At 49.8% G+C, this 22,789-nt stretch overlaps 1 protein-coding gene across 1 annotated transcript in view; it reads left to right on the forward strand.

Moving 5' to 3' along the window:
* The first annotated feature begins 1,207 nt into the window (after positions 1-1,207).
* The window catches only part of rbm38 (RNA binding motif protein 38), a 35,543-nt gene continuing 13,961 nt past the window's right edge, over positions 1,208-22,789 (forward strand). The window contains exons 1-3 of the mRNA XM_033041989.1: positions 1,208-1,503; positions 8,097-8,220; positions 10,309-10,363. Of these exons, the coding sequence (XP_032897880.1) occupies positions 1,336-1,503; positions 8,097-8,220; positions 10,309-10,363 (347 nt within the window). The 5' untranslated portion in view covers positions 1,208-1,335. The remainder of the gene's footprint in view (positions 1,504-8,096; positions 8,221-10,308; positions 10,364-22,789) is intronic.

Consider the following 22,789-nt stretch of genomic DNA (forward strand, 5'->3'; position numbering starts at 1 on the left):
GTGAATCTCTGGAACTCCCTGCCACAGAGGGTAGTCGAGGCCAGTTCATTGGCTATATTTAAGAGGGAGTTAGATGTGGCCCTTGTGGCTAAGGGGATCAGAGGGTATGGAGAGAAGGCAGGTACGGGATACTGAGTTGGATGATCAGCCATGATCATATTGAATGGCGGTGCAGGCTCGAAGGGCTGAATGGCCTGCTCCAGCACCTAATTTCTATGTTTCTATGTTTCCATAGACTTAACAAAGGTGTCCTGCAATGTGGTCACCCAATCTGTTTGGTTCCTCAGTTGTAGAGACCATGTTGTGAGCACATTATGAAAGAGGTGCAAGGGAATCGCTGCTGGATCTGCAAGGAGTGTCCGTGTCTCTGTTCGGTAAGGGGTAACCAGCTGTTAATTCACCTAAAGTTGTTTGTGAGGGAGTGCGTACTGGAGATGGAAGCATTAACGTTACAGCCGGCAGCCTACCCATTGGGTGCCCTTCTGACAATGATCAGTGTTTGACAGCACTGGGCCTCTACTCGCTGCAGTTTAGAAGGTTGAGGGAGACCTCATTGAAACTTACAGAATAATGAAAGGCGTAGAAAGAGTGAACGTGGAAGGATGTTTCTACTGGTGGGAGAGTCGAGGACCAGAGGTCGTAGCCTCAGAACGAAAGGGCTCTCTTTTAAAAAGTTGAGAAGGAACTTATTTAGTCAGAATTTGTGGAACTCTGCCACAGAGGGTTGTGGAGGCCAAGTCAGTTGATATTTTTAAAGCAGAGAAAGACAAGTTCTTGATAAGAACGGGTGTCAAGGGTTATGGGCAGAAGTCAGGAAAATGGGATTAGGAGGCAGAGATCAGCCATGATTGAATGGCGGAGTAGACTCGATGGGCCCAATGGCCTAACTCTACTCCTATAACTTGTGACAAGAGGTCAACTTTCTAATTCTCCTATTCTCCGTCTGCAGATGCTGCCGGGTATTTCATTTTCCACCATTCATTTGTATTTCAGATTTCCTGTATTTGCATTATTTTGGGTTGTTTTTTTTGTCGGGGTGGGGGAGGAGAGGACTGCGGAAAAGTGCCAACCAGCTAACGTGCCAAGCGGGTCCCGCATTGTCGGTGAGCCTAGCCCACAGTGCCGGCCGGGCTAGAACTACAGTTCCCACAGAGCGAGCGAGGGGCGGCAGGAGCCCAGGCCAATGGAGCGGCGGAGAGGAGGAGCCAGGGCTCAGGCTAAAAGCCCGGGTGCGGCGGGCTGGCTGGCTAGCTGTAGGCGAGAGCTGTATCTGCGGTGTATCTGTATGGACTGCGGGCAGCCCGCTGCCTCTCCCCGACCTCCCTCTCCGGCAGCATGCACACCCTGCAGAAGGACACTACCTTCACCAAGATCTTCGTGGGCGGGCTGCCCTACCACACTACCGACTCGTCCTTAAGGAAGTACTTCGAGATGTTCGGGGACCTCGAGGAGGCGGTGGTGATCACAGACCGGCAGACGGGCAAGTCCCGCGGCTACGGCTTCGTAAGTACACGGGGAGAGTAGCGGGCACTGTTCACCCACACTCCCTCTCACCCTCCCACTCACTCACCCTCGCCCTCTCTCCTACACCCACCCTCCCTCTCACCCACGCTCTCGCCCACCTCGACCCATCCTCCGGGCGGGGGCAATACCCAGGGAGGGCTAATCGTCCCGCCCCGGGCGTATGTAGGGCGCAACAGTCCAGAAGTGGGGGCAATACCCAGAGAGGGCAATAGTCCAGGCCGGGGGAGGGGTGTGGAGACAATAGTCTAGCACAACGGAGGGGTGTGAGGGCAATAGTCCAGCCCCCAGGGTTAACCCCCCTCCCACCCCCCAGGTCCAGGAAGGGCAGTTGCCGCGGGGGGGGGGCAAGTCTCGGTGGAGAGGGCATTGCCCCAGGTGACTAACAACCAACCTCTTCTGCCCGGATAGACCCACGAAGCTAGTCCTCTCCTCACCTTCTCTCCCCCCCCCCCCCCCGTGAGCCCCTCTCCCCAACCCCCCTCTCTCCTCCTAGCCCTTCTGCCCACCGCTCTGTCTGTTCCCCGCCTGGAGTTCTCACCCTATCTTTCACCACCTCCCCTCTCCCCCACCCTCCCTCCCGCCCGCTGCACCTGCAGTCCCGCTGAAAACCCAGCCTTCCTCTTTTGTTGCTGAAAGCAGAAGTAGCGGGTCGGTTTGTTTTGCGCGTCTCCCGCTCTTGAAGGAAGTGCTTGAAGTCGCGGGGCAGCCAGTGCGGGGAGGGAGGGAGAGGGAAGGGGGTTACAGTCTGTCCACTCACCCCGGGGGACAGTAGCTTGCCCCGGGCTGCGGCCACACGCCGCCCCGCGCGCAGCTTATTCGTTCATTGTTGTACACGGAGAGGCTTATTTCCATATGAACAGTATTTAGAGTTGTAAAAGATTGTAGATACTAGAAGCTGAAGCAAAGAAAAACAAACTGCTGAAGGAACAGTAGTAATAATAATACATTTTATTTATGGGCGCCTTTCAAGAGTCTCAAGGACACCTAGTAGGTCGGGCAGCATCCGTGGAGAGACGGGGACAGGCGACCCTTCATTACGAGTAGGTGGGGAGGGGGGGGGGGGGGGAGGTAGGTGAGCTAAGAGCTGGCGATTGATGGGTGAATCCAGGTAAGGATTGATTTGCAGATGAGTCGGGTGGGGAGCAGGATGGTGGGAATGTGGCAGATAGTGGGGGGGGGGGGGGGGGGCAGGTTTTGGGGTGGTGGGGGCAGGGACTGTTGGGAGAGGGAAGGGTTAGAAATGCAGGGTCTGGGAATCAGCTGGGGCTGTTGGGAGGAGTGAGGGGACAGGGTCTGGAGAAAGACTACAGGTTTGGGGTATGGGGAGGGGAACTGGTGTGGCACAGGGACCTGAGCATTGTGAGGGGCAAGGTGACCTTGCTGTGGGATCAGTGGTGACTGAGCAGGGTGCACCCAGTACTGGGTGGTCACCGAATGTCCAGGCTATTTGCCAAACCTTTAGCAGGAGGTGTGTGGACTTTGATTTCCACAAGGCAATAGACAATAGACAATAAGTGCAGGAGCAGGACATTTGGCCCTTCGAGCCAGCACTGCCGTTCATTGTGATCATGGCTGATCATCCCCAATCAGTACCCTGCTCCTGCCTTCTCCCCATATCCCTGGGGATGGGGATGTTTAACTTCCCTCATAGTCTAGGCAGAGGGAATTGATCCCATTCAGACCCCATGTATTGGGTGACTTTCCGCAAGATAGCATCTTGTCAGCATGGTTAATCTGGGATGTGATGCCTCTCAAGATAGACACAGAGTGGTGGATTAACTCAGCGGGACAGGCAGCATCTCTGGATAGAAGGAATGAGTGACGTTTTGGGTCGAGACCTTCCAGTCTGAAGAAGGGTCTTAACCTGAAACGCCACCCATTCCTTCTCTCCAGAGATGCTGCCTGTCCCGCTGAGTTACTCCAGCATTTTGTGTTTATCTTCAGTGTAAACCAGCATCTGCAGTTCCTTCCTACACGTGTGATGCCTCTCACAGTGGGATTGCCAGACAAGGTGCATTATTACCCAAGCTTGTGTGTGATGAAAGACTACTGAAAAGCGACTGGGTCTGAGGTGGTAGGAGATGGCTTGAGGGTCAGATGGAGGGGAGGTGGCGTAGTTGTTTGTAGTTTTCCCTCAACTGTTTGTCCAGATTTGCATAAATATGCAGATGCTGGAAAACTGAGATAAAAGCAAAAGATGGAAACACTCAGCAGGTTAAAGCGAGTCTGTGGTGAGAAACTGAGTTCATGTTTCGGGTCCTGCGAAGCGCTTTCAGCATTTCCTGCTTTTTATTCAGGCATTCTGTTTGGGTGCAGTTGGACACAGTTTGAATGAGAGGATTACTGCATCTCCCAGTCCCTAATGAAATGCTTCCAGTCCCAACTTCGCAATAAACCTGTGGCAAGTGAGGTTACCTCTGACACTCTCCTGTTGCGGTAACAGCTGCACTGAAGCATGGTGAGTCCAGTGCTGGCGGGGATTTGCATCAATGAAGAGTAGTCAGGGTAAGCTTGAGTAGCTGTGTGATAGTGAACGGCAGGTGGATTTGCAGCAAGGGTAGATCAGGCCAGCAAGGGCTATTTTGGGGCTAAACACACACACTTAATCGCCTTCCCCATTGGAGAAATGAAACGGCAAACGCTGAACCTCAGCAACCCATTCTCCTTCACAGTTTAGATTAGAGATATAGCATGGAAATGGCCTGTTCGGCCCACCGAGTCCGTGCCGACCAGCGATCACCCGTACACTCGTTCCAGAATACACACTGGGGAAAATTTACAGAAAACAATTAACCTACAATCCTGTACATCTTTGGGATGTTGGAGGAAGCCAGAGCACCTGGCGGAAACCCACTTGGTCACAGGGAGAAGGTGCAAAGTCTGTACGGACAACACCTCGGGCCAGGATCGAACCCGGGTCTCTGGCGCTGTAAAGGGCCTGTCCCACCTGGTCGTCATTTGTGCGCCATTTACGCGACCTGGTAGCGTGCGGGACGGGCGCATGGCGTGTCGTGGAGGAGTGTGGAGCTGCGTGCTGTATCGAAGGTTCAAAGGTTGATTTATTGTCACATACACCTAAATGTAGTGAAATTCCTTTTGCCAATGCAGCACATAAAAAAGAATACAAACATAACAATAATAAATAGCTTTAACATAAAAACATCCCCCCACAATGGTTCCCATTATGGGGGAAGGCACAGAGTCCAGTCCCATCCCCAATGTCCACTCATAGTCGGGCCTATTGAGGCCTCCACAGTTGCCTCTACGGAGGCCCGATGTTCCAGGCCGTCCTCGCCGGGTGATGATGTTCCGGCGTCGGGAGAATCCTCTCAGCGGCATGGGAACCCTGGAACGGCCGCCTCCCTACTCGAGACCGTGGCTTCCGGAGCCGACAAGGCCGCGCCGAATGGAGCTCAACTGGCGATCTCGTCGCGAGATCCCAGGCTCCCGATGTAAAGTTCAGCGCCGCAGCTCCGCGATGTTTTTAACGCCGGTCCCAGCTCACCGGAGTTCCAGCGCGGCGACTCAGGCAAGGCACCGCCCGCCCCGCAATGGCGCTCCAGCGCTGCACCGCCGTCCTCAGACCCGCAGCTCCGCCGCCGATGCCGGTGCCGCCGCCGATGCCGATGCCGGTGCCGCCGATGCCGAGGCTCAGGGCGGTCCCCTCGCTCCTCGGACCCGCAGCTCCGCAGCCGCCGATGCTGAGGCTCCAGGCGGTCCCCTCAGGAAACGCCGCTCCAGGCCCGCTGGTAGGCCGCGAGGACGGGTCAAAAGTGCAGCCCGGAGAAAAGCTGCATCTCCGACCAGGTAGGGACCCTGAAAATTAGTTTCCCCCTCCCCACACATAAAAAAGCTAGAACTCCTTAAAAACAAAACACTAAACTAACTAAAAATAAGAAAAAAGAAATGAAAAACAGACAGCTGCAGGCTAGGCAGCCATACCCCCTACAGGTCGGCGCCAATGTGTCGTTCCAGAATACAATGTGTATCGCGCAGCCCTCCAGGATTTCGTTCTGTACAAAATCTTCGCGCGCCACCGACCTGTCGCGTAAATGACGGCCACGTGGGACACCCTGGCGTGGCGCAATGTCTCACCTCCAACAGCAGCAGAAGCAGGCAAGTGATCGCCGAGCTCGGCCTGGGGCTCACGGACATTGCGGATCCAGATCAGCCCCCACTCCTACTCCCAGAGCGGGGCCTAAACGATTGGAGATAGACACAAAATGCAGGAGTAACTCAGCGGGACTGGCAGCATCTCTGGAGAGAAGCAATGGGTGACGTTTCGAGTCGAGACCCTTCTTCAGACTGAAGAAGAGTCTCAACCCAAAACATAATCCATTCCTTTTCTCCAGAGATGCTGCCGGTCCCGCTGCATTACTCCTGCATTTTGTGTCCATCTTCAAATGACGTCACGTGCTCCAGACGGCTGTGCGGACGCATATGACGCGCGCGACTTTCGCCCGTCAGTCACTACCGGCCTGCCGCGTAAATGACGGCCAAGTGGGACAGGCCCTTAAGGCAGCAACTCTAACACTGTGCCACCCATAATTTGTCTTGCTTTTTGTAAAGGAAGAAACAAAAAGCAAAGGGTCTCTGAAGTTGCGACTTTAACTCTTGCTTCTCTCGCCATGGACGCTACATGACCCGCTGAAAGTTCCTGACTTCTCTGTTTTATTTCAGATTTGCAGCATCTGATTTCCTTTCACAGCCCCCACTGATCTCACTTGACTTGTGCTGCCAGCTTTCACTGCTGAGACACTAAGTCACCCACACAAAGGAATGTTGTTGCTGGCTGGCTTGTTTTTGAAATTGTGAGCTTGGTATCAGCAGAGGCCAGGGCGATTCTGTGTTTCTTTGATCTTTCGTTAATGCATTTAACATTTAGAATTAAATGGTTATCAGGGACTGCTCCTGGGACTGGAGATTAGACGAGGCCCAAACTTATTTTCCCTCTGCAGCAAAGTCTAAATGATCTAATGGGCGAGTGAACATTGCGCAGTCTCTCACTCCATTGTTGCCTTCTAGAATACTAGTTCCCCACTGCAGAGCTTGCCATGCTAGAAGTAAAGTGCGATTATCCCCTCCTTTTTTAGTTGGAACTTGCTCCAGAGAAAGGTTGCATTTACCCCCATGCTTCCCATGTGATGAGACATCCCGGAGTGCTTTCCTGCACTCGACTCCACTGTGGTAATTTAGTAAAGGTAGCAGTCAGCGTTTGCACAGCAGGATCCCACAGCTGTCCTTTCTGGATCTAACTTTTTGATGAGGTTTGACAAGACCTTCCTGCCGGGTAGATTTGCCAGTGGAAAGACTCAATAGGAGAAAATAAAATGGGGAAAAATGAAAACAGTTTGCTGCTATTTGTGAAATCTGGCAAATCTCATATCAGCTGCCTAGTTTCTGAAATTGCAATGTGTATAAAAACGGGAGATTGCACAAGTTATGATAGTGAAGTAAAGGCCTCATCCTGCTCTCTGCTGTGGTTAGTGGCACCTTGTACGGGCTGACTAAGGCAGTCACCACTTCTGTCTTATCAGTCCTGGACAGAAGCTGTTTCTTGCATCCCAACATGCCATCCAGCGCTGTTACTAACCTTCATGAGCTGTCGATAAAGTCAAGTGCTCAACCATTGGGCCTTTAGTGCAAGAGGGTAGGGTGTGACTTAGTCACTTGGAGATTCTTCTGACATGTTTTCATTGGATATAGGACGTGCCCCGTGTCAGAAATGAACGCCACAAACAGACACAGTCCCATTCAACTGAAAAATCCATAAAATAAACCATTGTCCCATTCCCAAAGTACCTTTCTCTTTGAGTCGGAGGGATGAGGGTTCATGTGCAAAACCCTAGCTTGACACTCCAGTGCATTACTGAGATAGTGCTTGGTGCTGTTTCTTGGGCCAGCCTTGCAAGTGAAGGCTCTTAATGCCCAGTGGGTCTGATGTGAATGATCCTGAAGAATTAGTCTGAAGAAGAGGGGTGGGTGAAGAGGTAGGAAGGGACATGGAAAGGGATTTAGACATTATTTTAGATTTTAGAGATGCAGCATGGAAAAAGACCACTGAGTCCGCTCTGACCGATGATCACCCCTTGCATTAGCACTATTCTACACACCAGGGACAATTTACACATTTTACAGGGGGGGGGGGGAGGAGGGAAGGAATAGGGGGGCCTGACCATTATTTCTTACACGATCTGTACCCTTGTAACCAATCCTCTGTTCATTTATGAAAGCTGTATGTGGGAGTCTACAGTGCAAAACATGGCTTCAGGGTTCCCTGAGGAAAGGAAAGGCTGTGTCTGATTTGGAGCTCCTTTTCACTGGTTTGGATTAATTTAACAATTACAACCCCACTGCCCCGTCTCTGCCCCCAGCTTAGTCTAGTGTCTCGCTGACACCCTGGATCGCATAGTCAGAGGTGAGCCTTGGAAAGAGTGTGTGGTGTAGCACAGTTGTTCCTGGGCAGGGACAGGGGTTGCTAACCCGGGTTAGGCCTTGCCCTTCTGCATGCCTTGCCTTCAAACTGATCAAGCCGGGACGCTGCACATCACTGACTTCTCCGTCTGTTGTAGGTCACCATGGCAGACCGGATCTCTGCGGAACAGGCTTGTAAAGACCCCAATCCCATCATTGATGGCAGAAAAGCCAATGTCAACCTGGCCTACCTTGGGGCGAAGCCAAGAGCCATTCAAACGGGTGAGTAACCTGTCTCTTTACATGGTAGCTGTTGCTCTCATTGTGTGAACCTGCTTTATAGTGTGTTCCCCAGTCAACTAAGTTGTTCATGGAGATACCATCCCACACTGACCAACTGGATGTATTATTCTCATATCCTCCTCTGCCACCCACCCCTCTCCATGACATGGGGCCCTCACATCATCTGAAGACCGACTTTTTCTAAATACAATACATTTTTCATAATTTCTTTGGGATTAAGGAGGCTGGGTGGAGGATTCTAAGACCCAGTAACAATCTGGCCACACTCTCATCTCACTGCTAACGTTGGGAAGAATGTTCAGGAGCCTGAGAACCATTGCCTTCTGGTTCAGGAGCAGCTTCTTGCCATCAACCACCCTGCACAACCCTTCCTCGCCATCGATCCACTGCGGGCTTTGTACTATGTACATCGGTTTGAAGGCCAACACTATTATGATTACCTAGTTATTCCCTTTAACTGTATCTGTAAACTGGACGGCTTGATTGCATGGTATTGGGGGTAAGGTGGATAGAAAATTGGTTGGCAGACAGGAAACAAAGAGTAGGGATTAACTGGTCCCTTTCAGAATGGCAGGCAGTGACTAGTGGGATGCCGCAAGGCTCGATGCTGGGACCACAGCTATTTACAATATACATCAATGATTTGGACGAAGGGATTCAAAGTAACATTATCAAATTTGCAGATGGCACAAAGCAGGGTGGCAGTGTGAACTGTGAAGAGGATGCTATGAGGATGCAGGGTGACTTGGACAGGTTGGGTGAGTGAGCGGATGCAGTATAATGTGGATAAATGTGAGGTTATCCACTTTGGTGGCAAGAACGGGAAGGCAGATTATTATCTGAATGGTGTCAGGTTAGGAAAAGAGGAAGTACAACGAGACCTGGGTCCCCTTGTACATCAGTCACTGAAAGTAAGCATGCAGGTACAGCCGTGTTGGCCTTCATAACACGAGGAGTTTAGAATAGGAGCTTCTTCTGGAGTTGTACAGGGCCCTGGTGAGACCACACCTGGCGTATTGTGTAGTTTTGGTCCCCTAATTTGAGGAAGGACGTTCTTGCTATTGAGGGAGTGCAGCGTGGGTTCACGAGGTTAATTCCCGGGATTGCGGGACTGTCATATGATGACAGAATGGAGCGGCTGGGCTTGTATTCACTGGAATTTAGAAGGCTGAAAGGGGATCTTATAGAAACATAGAAAATTATCAAGGGATTGGACAAGCTAGATGCAGGAAACATGTTCCTGATGTTGGGGGAGTCCAGAACCAGGGTTAGACCATTTAGAACTGAGACAAGGAAAAACCTTTTCACCCAGAGAGGTGTGAATTTGTGGAATTCTCTGCCTCGGAAAGCAGTGGAGGCCGATTCACTGGATGCATTCAAAAGAGAGTTAGTTAGAGCTCTTGGGGGGTGGGGGTAGCGGAATCAAGGGATATAAGGAGAAGGCAGGAACAGGGTCCTGATTGTGGATGATCAGCCATGATCACATTGAATGGCGGTCCTGCACCTATTGTCGATGTATCTATGGATATCTTTTTTGCTGACTGAATAGCAGGCAACAAAAGCTTTTCTCATACCTCGGTACATGTGACAACAATAAACGAAACAATTGCTGACAATTTATTGTATTATTGTACACTTATTATTTGGGTTATTGTGCCTGTAAAGCTGTAACAAGTAACAATGTCATTGTTCCGTTCTCGGTGATTGTGATAATGAAACATTTGTCACTCTCTTGACTCGATGTGGCCTTGTACCTCTGACCCTTGCAGCCAGTCTGTTGAGGAAGGAAGTCCAGGCAGCACCAACATGGCTGAGAGAGTGAGGAGGCTGGGGGGGGGGGCATTGGCTCAGCCGCCGACTATATTGGGTTGGAGGTAGACGCAAAATGCTGGAGTAACTCAGCGGGACAGGCGGCATCTCTGGAGAGAAGGAATGGGTGACTTTTCGGGTCGAGACCCTTCTTCAGACTATATTGGGTTTATCTACACTTGCTTCAGGCACTACCTCCTCCTCCTCCTCCTCCTCCCTGCACACAATTTACTTGGCTTCAATCTGTTTTACTTCCAGGGTTTGCTTTGGGCATCCAGCAGATTCACCCAGCTCTGATGCAGCGTCCTCTTGGGTAAGAAAGAAAATGTTTGCATTATAAATGACTCCTAGAACCAAAGTCTTGCATTTATATACTGCCTTTCCATCCCACAACCTTTGAACTTGGAAGAGAGTGTGCTCGCCCTGGGTGACAGCGGACCAGTGTGAAGTTTGTCTTTGTTTGGCTAAACCTGGGCTCCCCCTGGCTCAGGAGATGAGCTGAAGCAATCCATCCCTGGAGCATGGTTCTGTTCCACCATCCAGTTACCTTCTCTGTGACAACCCTGGTGTTTTTGGAGCAGAACTCTCCACCTTAAGGGCCTGTCCCACTGTGCGAGGTAATTCAAGAGTTCTCCCGAGTTTCCCCTGATTCGAACTCACAGAATTACAGTAATAGCCATTCGTAGGTACTCGGCTCTCGTGGACATTTTTCACAGTGCTGGATAAATGTCACTAGTTACCACGTTTTCCGAGTACCTGCGGTTGGCGTTACGAGCCGCTACGAGACATCCACGAGCTCCGACGTAGCCGCTGCGTGCATTCTACGTACTTACCACAAGTTTACTTTTTTTTTAAACTCGGGAGAGCTCTTGATTTACCTCGTACAGTGGGACAGGCTCTTTACTATTGAAAGGTTCAGGTGCATCCTCTCATTCCCTGCCCTGCTCTGACCTACAGATCTCTCTGCCTGTCTAGCTCCCTGTGTGGAATACCGATAAGACCAAATGCTGGATGCAATTTGGTTTTCTGTCTAGTTTGCACCATTGCATTGTGATCCACACGGAGAAGGCACGTGATCAATGTTTTTATGTCTGAGGCTCGTGAACATGCACGTGTACACGCACACACCCATGTGCTCGAGCCCACTCTGCCTTGCACACATTCAAACCCGCACACATTACACAGATCCACACATGCACCTGCACTTGTGCATGACCACATGCATGTCAGGGACTCCTCCTTGCCTGGCCCATGGCTGGGATGATGAACATGTAGGCGATATACTGGCCCTCGTTAAGAAATTTGTGTTGTTGAGCTGATGAAGGAACAACATTTGTGTATGTTTTCACCCGTAAAACTCTGCCTAGGATTGGGTTGCTGACCTTGAACCCTGCCCACAGCCCCATGTGCTAAAGAACTTCTGGGCCTGAGTGTAGTGAGTTGAATTCCCATTCCCTGAGTAATCGCCTGCTCCGATCGTTGTTTGGATGAGTTCACACTGAACTGAATCTTTCACATCGCATTAAATTGCTGGCCTGAAGGAATGTACAGACTGAATTCTGTATTGCTTTGCAAGGGTTTATAGTGTGTTTGTCTAATCAATTCTCGCTTCCTTTATATTGTGCTCTTTATCAAAAGCTTTAAATCCGTTGCTCTCTCTCTGTCTGGCTACTGTGGGGCATATTCTGCATATTGACACACTGGAGTCTGAGGCTGTGAGCTGTTCTAATCAGGATGGCTCCCGGTTTCTCCCTGCTCCAACTCAAACCCGTAGCTTTAATCACAGGAAGTAGCACTGCCAGTGAGCTTAAACTCGCTAGGCATTGTATTAATTAAATAGATCGTGTTTCCTTCTCCCTTCAGAACGTAAAACACACATACAATGTCAACAACTTTGATCTTTACCTCCAACATGCAGAGTGCGCTATCGTTTGTCATCAACCCCAACCTTCAGGGTAGGTTGGCTCCTGGTGTGGCAGTTCAAGGCTTCTTATTTACCCTGCCTTCAGAATGCTATTACATACTCAGCTTGAGTTGTACTGTGCCAAGTCTGTCTTGGTTTTATTCCTGGAGGTGAAGTTTGGCTGTGTAAATGCAGAACGAGTCTGAACTTTGAGACCATTCTCACCCTGTCTAAGACAGAGTGGAACCAGAGTGTAGAGGTGAAGGGGTCACAGGTTGCTGCTATTGGAGGAGCTGATGGAAGGCTCTTGTCATTGGGGTATCTGAGACCCTTCCTGTGTGGTATTTTTTTCCTACATAATGATCCACCAATAATTTAAGTGTATTTTCTTTTAGATTTCTATTTTCGATCAGGGCCATAGCTGAATTTTGTCACATCTGTAGAGTAGATTTGATGCAGGGGTGAGCTGAGAGGATGCAGGAAATCCTGTTGCCCCAGGCGATGTGTTTCGTACCATTCTGTAAGATTCCTGGGACTTTTTGGATTGGGACTCTAGGATTGTTAATTCAGGTATAAGGGTTAATGGTCTACCATTTTGGTTATCCAAACCAAGCCAGTTAATTAATCCTGAGTTCCGAATGCGATAAAATCCTACAATAGGGCAGATGCAGGATGGTTGTTTCTCAAGTCTGAGCCATGGCTTCTCCGTGGATTGTCACCTTGTCGTGATGGAGAAGCTTGTGTGGACCCGAGATCCTGAGAGCGATGCCGTCTGGAGCTATGCTCCTGGTAGGGCCACCCATGGTGGTAAGGTTGAGGGAGAGGTCTCTGACAAAGTGCAATCCAACCAGGACCTCAACGGTGGAACAGGCAGAGGACTATGGCTGACCTTAGTGGAGTGTCACAATGGCTGGGATGAAGGCTGCAGCAGAAAAGGGTCTCCAGCCATCTTGGACTACACACCACTGGATCCTGACCCAGATCTGTCAAGGACTGTGGGGTGGCTGTTTGTGCACCAGTGTCACCACGTTAAACAAAGTCACGCACAGGCGTCCTCCATATAGGGAATAGCACCCTGGAGACACCCATGGTCAGCCATTACCGAAGGGGGCCTAAGAAGAAGGAGCCATGATTGAACGGCAGACTAGACTTGATGGGCCGAATGGCCAAATTCTGCTCCTATCACTTATGAACACCACCATATGCTGGTTCTTTGAAAATCTCTCACCATTTTGATTTGGAGATGTATTGCCAGTCCTTCACTGATACTGGGTCTAAATTCGGGAACTCCCTCCTCAACTGCACTTAAGATGAAGGAAAAAGATTTAGTAGGAATCTGAGGGGTAACATTTTCACACAAAGGGTGGTGGATGTATGGAACAAGCTGCCAGAGGAGGTAGTTGAGGCAGGGATTATCCCAACATTTAAGAAACAGTTAGACAGGTGCATGGATAGGACAAGTTTGGAGGGATATGGACCAAATGCTGGCAGGTGGGACTAGTGTAGCTGGGACATGTTGGCCAGTGTGGGCAAGTTGGGCCGAAGGGCCTGTTCTACACTGTATCACTCTACGCACTGTCTGAGCATCTTCGTGGTAGGACAGTTTTAGTGCAAGGAAGTACTGAGCACCAACTTCTCAAAGGCATTTGAGGATAGGCAATAAATGGTGTTTTACCTGTGAAGTCAAGGACATAAAGTTTTAAAAAAGGAGTTGATTTGTCTGCTCTAGAATAAATGATTTGAAAATAATTTGTAGACCCTATAGTATTTTGTGGCATCAATAAGACTTGTAAGAGTTACATTGTCTGTTGTCAGTACCTATGGCCATTAAACACACTTTGGGTTGGGTCTGAAGAAGGGTCCTGGCCCGAAATGTCATTTTCCCCAGGGATGGTGCCTGGCCATGTTGTGTCTATCTTTGGTATAACTCAGCATCTGCAGTTCCCTTTTTAGGTTTAGCTGTGCTCCTGGTATAGTCTCACCATTTGTTCACCCGAAGGTACAGGAAGTAGTTTTGCATGGCGTTAGTGCAGCCAAAGCCACAATTGCCATGGAAATGAACTGGCAAGCCCTGTGATCACGGATGTGTTGCATATAGCGAGACGAGGGTTGAGTTTCACCGACGCTCAGGTTGAAGTCTAAGGTTGTTTGTTTCTTTGAATCCATTTGTTCTATGTAAAACCAGGAATACGGGGGATAGGGCTGTGTAAAACCAGGAATACTTGGGGAACACCCAGCAGGTCAGGCTGCAACTATGGAGAGAGCAATGCAGTTATTGCCCTGGGTTGAAGGTGCTCTTAAGAACAGTGAAAAGCAGAGATGTAAAATAAATAAGTGAGTGAGAGGGAAGTATCAGAGATGGAACTGCTCTGGGAGGTGGGGCGGAGGAGATTAAGTGATAAAATGAATGATGATGCAAGACAAGTGGGGTTTATTTCTTGATCTAATTTCATTCAATTTAAAGCAGCGCTGTTATTGCTTTTGCCAGTTGAATCGTGTGCATTATCCAGACCTTTTGTTTCTTCACTCCTTCACCTTGCTCCGCCTAGTTACTCGTTGTAACAACTGGCAATGCATTCTTCCTCATGTGTTAACGTGAATAATGTGTGTGTGTGTGCGCGCAGTACTCTGCTTCTAAAGTTTGTTTCCTTTGGAGTCATTAAGGCTGTGATTCGTGCAAGCATTTTTACCCTAGCAAGTTTCAATCCTTTTCTGGTTCCATTGAAAGGTTGTGGATCTGACCCAATTCTCTTACCTTAGCAGATGCTGACTTACTTGCTGAACATTTCTGGCTTAAATTTAATGTTCAGGTTCTGGGGTAAAGTTTGGCCATTTTGACGCAGGTGTCTGGCAGATGCTGTTGAAATATTCCTGTAGAAATGTTTTGGTGAATCTTTTCCTGGGTTGTATTCTCCAACGCAAGTCAAAGATTTGCTTCATTCCGTCCGCCCAGCTCCAGCTTATGTTTACAGTTTCCACGACAGAATTACTATGAAATCTGGGCCCATTTGAAAAAAAATAAAGTCCATGCTAGATGTCTATAATTGGATCCAGAAGCTGGGGTCTCCTGATAATATACAAGGACAATACAATTTTACATAGGAGGACGTTTGGCCCACTATGACTCTTAGACAATCCAAAAGTAATCCCACTGTCCCATTTTCCTCTAACCACCATATCTTCCTTTTTAGTTTGCATTTTCACCCTTTTGTAGTTGAATTGTCTGTTTAAAACACTCTGTACAATTGGTCAATGCCTGGTATGGTATGATAATTTTAAACTGTTGTTTCTTTGTTGCTGACTCCACGCCAGGTAAAATAACATATCTGTGCCCTGATTAATTCAAAGGAAGAAATCGCCAATTAAATCTTGGATTGACACACATCAGTATCAATCGACCCTTGTGTTAAGGTTGGAGCCTGACCACAAAAGGCCTTTGACTCTGCATGTTATTTGTGGCTCTCTAATCCACGTGTTATTTTTGGGGAGGATGGAAGTGACATTGCCTTGGGCTGAGGAAAGCTTCTGGTTAGATGTCGGTGAGTTTTGCCTGGTTACTGTCATGTTCAATGTGGTTTGTGATTGGAATTTCTCCCATTCTGTAGCTGGTTGATGCACTGGGCAACTCCAACAGCCCCTCCTTATCCTTGTTGCCTTGCATTCCTGATCCCAGGGGTATGAGGAGCCCATCTTGCAAATCTCCACCACCAGCATTCTGAGAGATCCTAATATCCTTTCCTCCCTTTTCATTTCTTTTGCTCGCTCTTTCCCTTTTGTTTTCCCCCTTCCCTTGTTTCTGGATGCTAAAAGCCCTGTCCCACGGTACGAGTTCATTCCAAGAGCTCTCCCGAGTTTAAAACTCGGGAAGACTCGCTAACGGCAGGTAAGCACGGGAAGACCCGTGAAGATTTTTCAACATGATGAAAAATGTCGTGGAGAGCCCCGAGTACCGACGAGTGGCCATTACCATAAATCTCTGAGTTCGAATCAGGGCAAACTCGGGAGAGCTCTTGGAATGAACACGTACCGTGGGACAGGGGTTTAAGAATGAAGAAAGCTCTCGGCCGACGAGACTGTTTTTTGTAGGATGGGGGAGATTGGTGGAGGGTGAGGAGGTGGGAGCCTCTGCTGTTTACACCTACTGTGCTCTTGTAACCAGGAAATAATTGGTTTGTGTGTGTTTGTTTCAGCTTGCGGAGGATTGTGTCTTTCCAACAAGACTGATTTTGAAAGAAAATATAATCTTGGAGATGACAGTGTGTTGTTGGCATGGTTGCAACCTAGCATATGAAACGGGCCATTCAGTTCATGCCATTGTTGGTTCTTTGGCAGCCCTGTCCTGCCTTTGCCTCGTGGCTTTGTCAATCTGGAATGACTGTCTGATGCTTGATTCATGGAGTGACTGCTGGACCATGTTGAGTAGATGGCACTGTGTATCAACCAGGCTTGTTATGGACAGTAGTCTGCCTGTCCCTATTCCTCGCCTCCATCCAGAGTCCCCCAGCAGTTCTTCCAGGTGAGACGGAGGTTCACGTGTACCTCCTCTAGCCTCATCTACTGCATCTGGTGTTCACTCTGTTGCTTCCTGTATATCAGCAAGACTAAGTGTCGACTGAACACTTGCACTTGGTTTGCCTAAGCCTACTGGATCTGCCGGTTGCTAACCATTTTAACTCCTCTTCCCATTTCCATACTGCTCTGGGTCATCTCCATTGCCAAGGTGAGGCCATGTGCAAACTGGAGGAACAACACCTTGTATTCCACTTGGGTACGAACACTCAACATCCCAACGGTATGAACATTGAATTCTCCAATTTTGGGGAACTATAACTCTCTCCTCTCCTTCATCCCCCCCCCACCCCCCCCTTTCCTCTCTCCCCTGCACCCCACCTGGACTTGCACATATTTCTTCCCTCCCCTTCCAACTCCTTCCTCAATTTCATAATTTGCAACTTCAATCTTGTTTCACACCTTTCTGTCTTTTTATCTCTGGCTGACGTTCAACCATCTACCTATCAACCAGAGAGCTATCCTACCGCTCTCTGGTTGCGGTAGGATAGCTCAGTTACCTGATAACAGCTGGGAAGAACTTGTTCCTGGTAGTTGTTCCCCTTGATACAATAGCACAAACAGAATTACCCCAATGAGTTCCTCAGGATTCCAGCACATGTGACCAAAACACCTGCCCCAGGTGAACATTTTTTTTATTGCTTCTTGCCTCTGATTGTGGTGAATGGTCCCCCTGATTACTGACACTGACCTGGTGTGTGTTACGTTTGCTCTGCTGGTGTCATCAGTGAACCAGTGGGCATGGGAGGTAAAAAATATTCAGCAGTCTGGGAACTCACTCTGGCAGCTGTCATCGGCTGTGAAATGAAAACGAGATGCTGGAAATATGTAGCAGGCCAGGCAGCATCTGTGGAGGAAGAAACAGTTAATGTCAATGGTGGAAAGACGAGAGGAGATGTCTATAGGATGGAGACTGAGGTGGGCCAGTGGACCTGTCACCTTTGGTGTTGTGTAAAAGACAGAAGTTGATACTTGTCAATTAATACTGACCTCTCTAGTCACCAGTAGTTTAGACCACCTCTTGTGCCCTTCAGAGCCTGATGGTCATGTATCTGACCTGCTTAAGTGCCATCCCTGGATCTGTAGCAATGTCCTCTCCTCTGTCATCGCTTGGTGGTGAAGGCATCAAATTCCACTTGAGAACCTGTAGTCTTAAACCAATGAACGAGTTATCCAGGCACACTCCCCACAACTCTGAGTCTCAAAGAAACAACGAGGACGGTCCTGTGACCCCCCCCCCCCCACCCCCGGTCCCAGTCTGTCATCCCCAGGTTGGCCTCGTGCCCTTCCCCTCGCATTGCCTCGACCACCATGACTCTCCTTCAATGTGCCCAACCCGGCCCCATGAGCGGAGTTGTGGAGTAGGCTCGCTGGGCCAAGTGGCCTACTTCTGCTCTTATGACACAAGGCCCACATACCTTCCCCAACCCTCTATTCCTTCCTCTGCTGTCTCCCACTGCTCGCAGTGCTTGATGCCTCTCCTCACTGAGGGTTTTGACCACCACCTTTGTTTTGGTTGTGGTTGAAGTCCAGTTGGGCCGGAGATCGCTGAACAGGCCACTTGCACTGGATTCCAAGGCCTGAGGTGCGATGGGCATTGGTGAAGGTAGTGACCAGGACCCTGTGTCATTCTGCCCTACTCTTCACTCTGTCTGAGCTCCATGAGATGCAACTGGAATCTGTAGGGCATGTTCTACTGTACTCAGGATGCCCAAATTGACCCCCCCCCCCCCCGGTTTCTGGAGAGGGTGCAGCCCCTAAAGTAAGCTCGCTATACCAGGTATTTCCTGCTGGCTCCTACACCCTGTGTAGAGACAATTAAACCTCATGTGTTCCACTGACACAGTGTGGCCAGTAATTGTGCTGTGCAGGTCAGGGCACTTCGGTGGATGACCTTTCACAGAGTTAAATTGCACAGTGAGTTCCTACCTCATTCCATTATATCAATAACCTACGTCATTCACAATACCATCCAGTATCTATAGACTGGTGCTGTTAGTTATCCTATCTTCATGATTCCACCTCTCCCTTCCGCTTCTCATTGCTCCTTCAGTCCTTCCTCGCCCCCGCCACCATCTCCATTGCTTTCCCACCCTCCCTCGTGCTCCCTCACTCTCCCTTCCCCCTTCCTCGTTCTCCTTCCATTGCCCTTTGCGATCTACCCCTTCACTGTGATCCCTCGCTCTCCCCTTCCTCTTCACTGTGCCCCCCCCCGTTCATCGCCTCACTGCGCAACCCCCCCCCCCCCCCCCACAAAGTTTTCCGCAGCGTGCTCTCCCATCCCGCAACCCGTCTCCTCATTCTCCTGCTCCTCTGCTTGGTGTCCGTTCCCTGAGAACTCCTGGCCTGGTCTCTGGGACAACTGTTTGTTTATTCCCTGTCAACACCATCCAGCCTCGTCTCAAGTGGATTAGCAAACCCTCCTGACTCTCATTGAAAGGTCAGTGTGACCTTGGTGGTGTACGCTGCAGTGGTCTGTGGAAGCTGGGGCCTTCAGTTCAGGATCCGTACGACGCAGTCACCTATTATCAAGACTTTTATTTATCATTTGACAAGGACATGTTTTCCCATGTTATTGATTGTGTCTGAAGTCGATGACTTGTACAGTCATTGTCATGCGGTACAGACACAGGCCCTTCAGCCCACTGAGTCCACACTGACCAACAATCACACATTTTGCTCTGCCTACGTTCCTCTTGGCTTCCCTCAAACTCCCCCTCGCCTGCGTACAAGGGAGCATTTTGCAGTGGCTCCTTAGCCTATGGCACCAATTTGTTCAGTGGAGAGACACTGGTGCACCTGGAGGATAAGTGAGCGGTTACGGGAAGAATGTGCAAACACCACACAGTCAGCACCGGAGGTCAGGATTGAACCAGGGTCACTGCAGCGGTGAGGCTGTGGCTATACTAGCTGCATCGTTGATCCACCCTGCTTGGTGTGACCTTGCCCCTCTAAGCCAGGCGGTATTCTGTGTGAGGTTCATGTCGCCACCCCTCACCTGCTCTAGTTTTGCTAGCGGTATGCGTGATCAATATTGCCAGCTTCCAGGTGTCTGGCAACTGGTTTGGGGCTATAAACCGGTCTCCATGGACAGACATGAGACATCACAGAACCAATGTTATTCCCGTGTGACCAGAGCATGTGATTTATTGATGGTTTTGGGCTAGGTTGGAGTGAGGGGCTGATTGGGTATGGGTTGTTCACACTGCTCTGCAGAGTATTGAGCTGATCCCAGCGAACCCTGATTCCACCCACCTGGGTAAACGGGTCGGGTTTTGCAGTGAGAGCTTTCGCCAAGACACCAGTATCCCAGTGCAGTGAGGGGGAGAAGGGGGTGGCAGCTGCGAGGGGTCTTCCACTCTCTTGTTTTGGGGTTCTGCTTCACTCCAGTCCCTGACACCCGGAGCCTGTTTTTGTAAAGAACCGCTGAGCTGCTTTATTGACGGCTGAGGCTGTTTATGGAGGAACCAGTTTGTGGGGTAGGCAATCTGTGGGAACAATGGTGTTCTTATTATCCAAGGACTGGACAATGCCTCAACATGAAATAATGCAAATGCAATTACTTGTATACATAATGCTTTAGAGATACAGCACGGAAACAGGCCCTTTGGCTCAGAGTCCGCACCGATCACACCGTACACTAACGCTATACTACACACTGGGGACAATTTACAATTTTACTAAAAGCAATTAACTTACAAACCTGTGGGCCTTTGTAGCGTGGGAATATACTAGAACACTTGGAGAAAACCCAACTGGTCACGGGGAGAAGGTACAAACTGCGTACAGACAGCACCTGTAGTCTGGATCGAACCCGGGTCTCTGGCTCCGCAAGGCAGCTCTCTACCGCTATGCCACTGTGCCGCCCTAAAGTAGAGACGGGGACCATTTGGCCCATCGAGCCTATGCCAGCTGTCTGAGAAATCCCTTCACTCATGTTGTCCACCCCGAAACATCCCCAATTTCCTGGTAACCTGTTCCTTCGCACAAAATGATCATCCCACCTTTTTCTCCCACAACTCCCATGCAGGAGGAATCAATTACAGCAGGCAATTAATGTATCAACTCACACTTCTTTGGGATTTGGGAAGAAACCAGGACACCCAGAGGAACCCCTGGGGGCAGAGAGAATGTGCAAACTCCATGCAGCCAGCCTAGTAGATTGCACTTGTGTTTCTCGAGCAGTGACGCAGCACCTAGTGTAGTTGTACCACCCAGTTTCAGAAGGCTTTTCCATTTTATGGAATGATTATTGAATTCCAGGGGTTTCTTTTTCCCCTTTTGCCATTTTTCTCTTCTCTGACTGGAACACTGGTAGAATTAGAATTGGCTGTGTAGGAAGGAACTGCAGATGCTGGTTTACACAGACGATGAACACAAAATGCTGGAGTAACTCAGCGGGACAGTCAGCATCTCTGGAGAGAAGGAACGGGTGACATTTTGGGTCGAGACCCTGCTGCACTGTTTTGCCACAACAATGGGTGGTTAGTTGGTCACCCAGTACCTTGATGAACAGGAGAACGTGGAGGCCACACATGGTAACATCGGGAGAATAAAATGAGGTTGGTATAAATGGGGAGGTAAAGGCTGGCATGGTCTCAGGGGGCTGAAAGGCCTGTTCCTGTGCAGGTGAATGTTGTGTATTAGATGTCTCCACTTGCTTGCAGCTCTCGTCAGCTCTCTCCTCGAGGCACTAAAATCACTCTCCATTCCCAGGAAGGTTGAAGAATAAAGCTTGGCTTGTTTAACAACAGTTCGCCCAGACACTAACATAGCACTAGCCTAACCCTCCATTCAGAGCCTGCTTCACTTTGCTGAAGAAGACTTACGGTAATTGTCCGTGAAATCTTGTTCTTATTTGAATCACGACCCATCTCCATTTTCCGCAAAGGAACATGAAACAGTTGCACCTATATTGTTTGTCAAGCATTCTCGGCTTCATGTCTATTGTCTGAGTCACATCGTTCCATTTGCAGGGGGTTTGCATACAGACACATGGTACAGTATGAGCCCTGGAGAAGATATCGAGATGTAAATAAGTTTGGAAGGTTCACTATCTGATGTACTCCTAAACGTAATCTGATTTTGATGGCTGTCTTGTAGCTTTTAGCTCACCGTCCAAATGCTTCTAGCAGACTGGCTTTACAAACTTTAAGTAACGTTTTTTTAAACTTGATGATATGGGCATTTTAAACCTGATGGTACAAGTCTGTGAAACCTGGTGCTGGTGGGGATGAATGGTTAGGGTGGTGGTTGGTAACAACCTTGTGTACTGCTTTGTCCTTCACATTGTTGAGTTCCTTGAGATTAATTGGTCCTGCAATCACCCAGCCCAACGGAGAGCGTTCCTCTGCACTCTTAACGTGTAGCTCTCTCGGGGGTAAGGGTTTGTGCTGTCAGGAGGTGAGTTGTTGCACAGGATACCAGCGTACGACCCCTTGATGCAGTCACGGTATCTATATAGCAGTGCTAGTTGAAGGTCTGGTCAATGATGAAGCTCAGGATGTTGATGATTGAATTGAATTGAATTGAATTGAATTGAATACCTTTATTGTCATTCAGACCTTACGGTCTGAACGAAATTTCGTGCCTGCAGTCATACATACAATCATACAATAATAAACAACAATAAACACAAATTAACACCACCACAGTGTATCCTCCAAGCACCTCCTCACTGTGGTGGAGGCAAAAATCTTAGGGTTACTGTCTCTTCCCTCCTCTTCTCCCTCTGCGCTGAGGCGATTCCCCACCGGGCGATGGCACAACAGTCCCACGGCTCACCGAACCCCGCAAACGGGCCGGTTCAAACACCGCGGCCCGGGGGTGGTCGAAGCTGCCGCCCTCCAGTCCAGCGGACGCAGTCGCTGGCCCGCAGCTCAACCCCGGACTCAGGTCACCGCCTCAGAACGCTGTCCCAGCCACCGGATCGCCCTCACGTGAGTACCGTTCTCCCTCGGGCTGGGCCACTCCGACGGGAGTGCCGTTCCACCCTCGGGCTGGGCCACTCCGACGGCCCTCGGCCCCTCGCCAGGCCGTCCTCACGAGAGCGCAGTTCCAGCCCCGGGCTGGGCCACCCTCACGGGAGCTCGGGGCGAGTCCTGTCAGCTGCCTCCAGAGTCCCGAGGTCGCCAGCTCCGCCATTAGGCCTCAGTGTAGACCGAGGCAGAGAAGGGGGATACGACAAAAAGGTCGTATTCCCCCGAAGGGAGAGACAGCAAGCCCCGTTTCACCCACCACCCCCCCCCCCCCCCCCCCACATAAACA

The sequence above is a fragment of the Amblyraja radiata genome, chromosome 23 (assembly GCF_010909765.2).
Source record: "Amblyraja radiata isolate CabotCenter1 chromosome 23, sAmbRad1.1.pri, whole genome shotgun sequence".
Lineage (NCBI taxonomy): Eukaryota > Metazoa > Chordata > Chondrichthyes > Rajiformes > Rajidae > Amblyraja > Amblyraja radiata.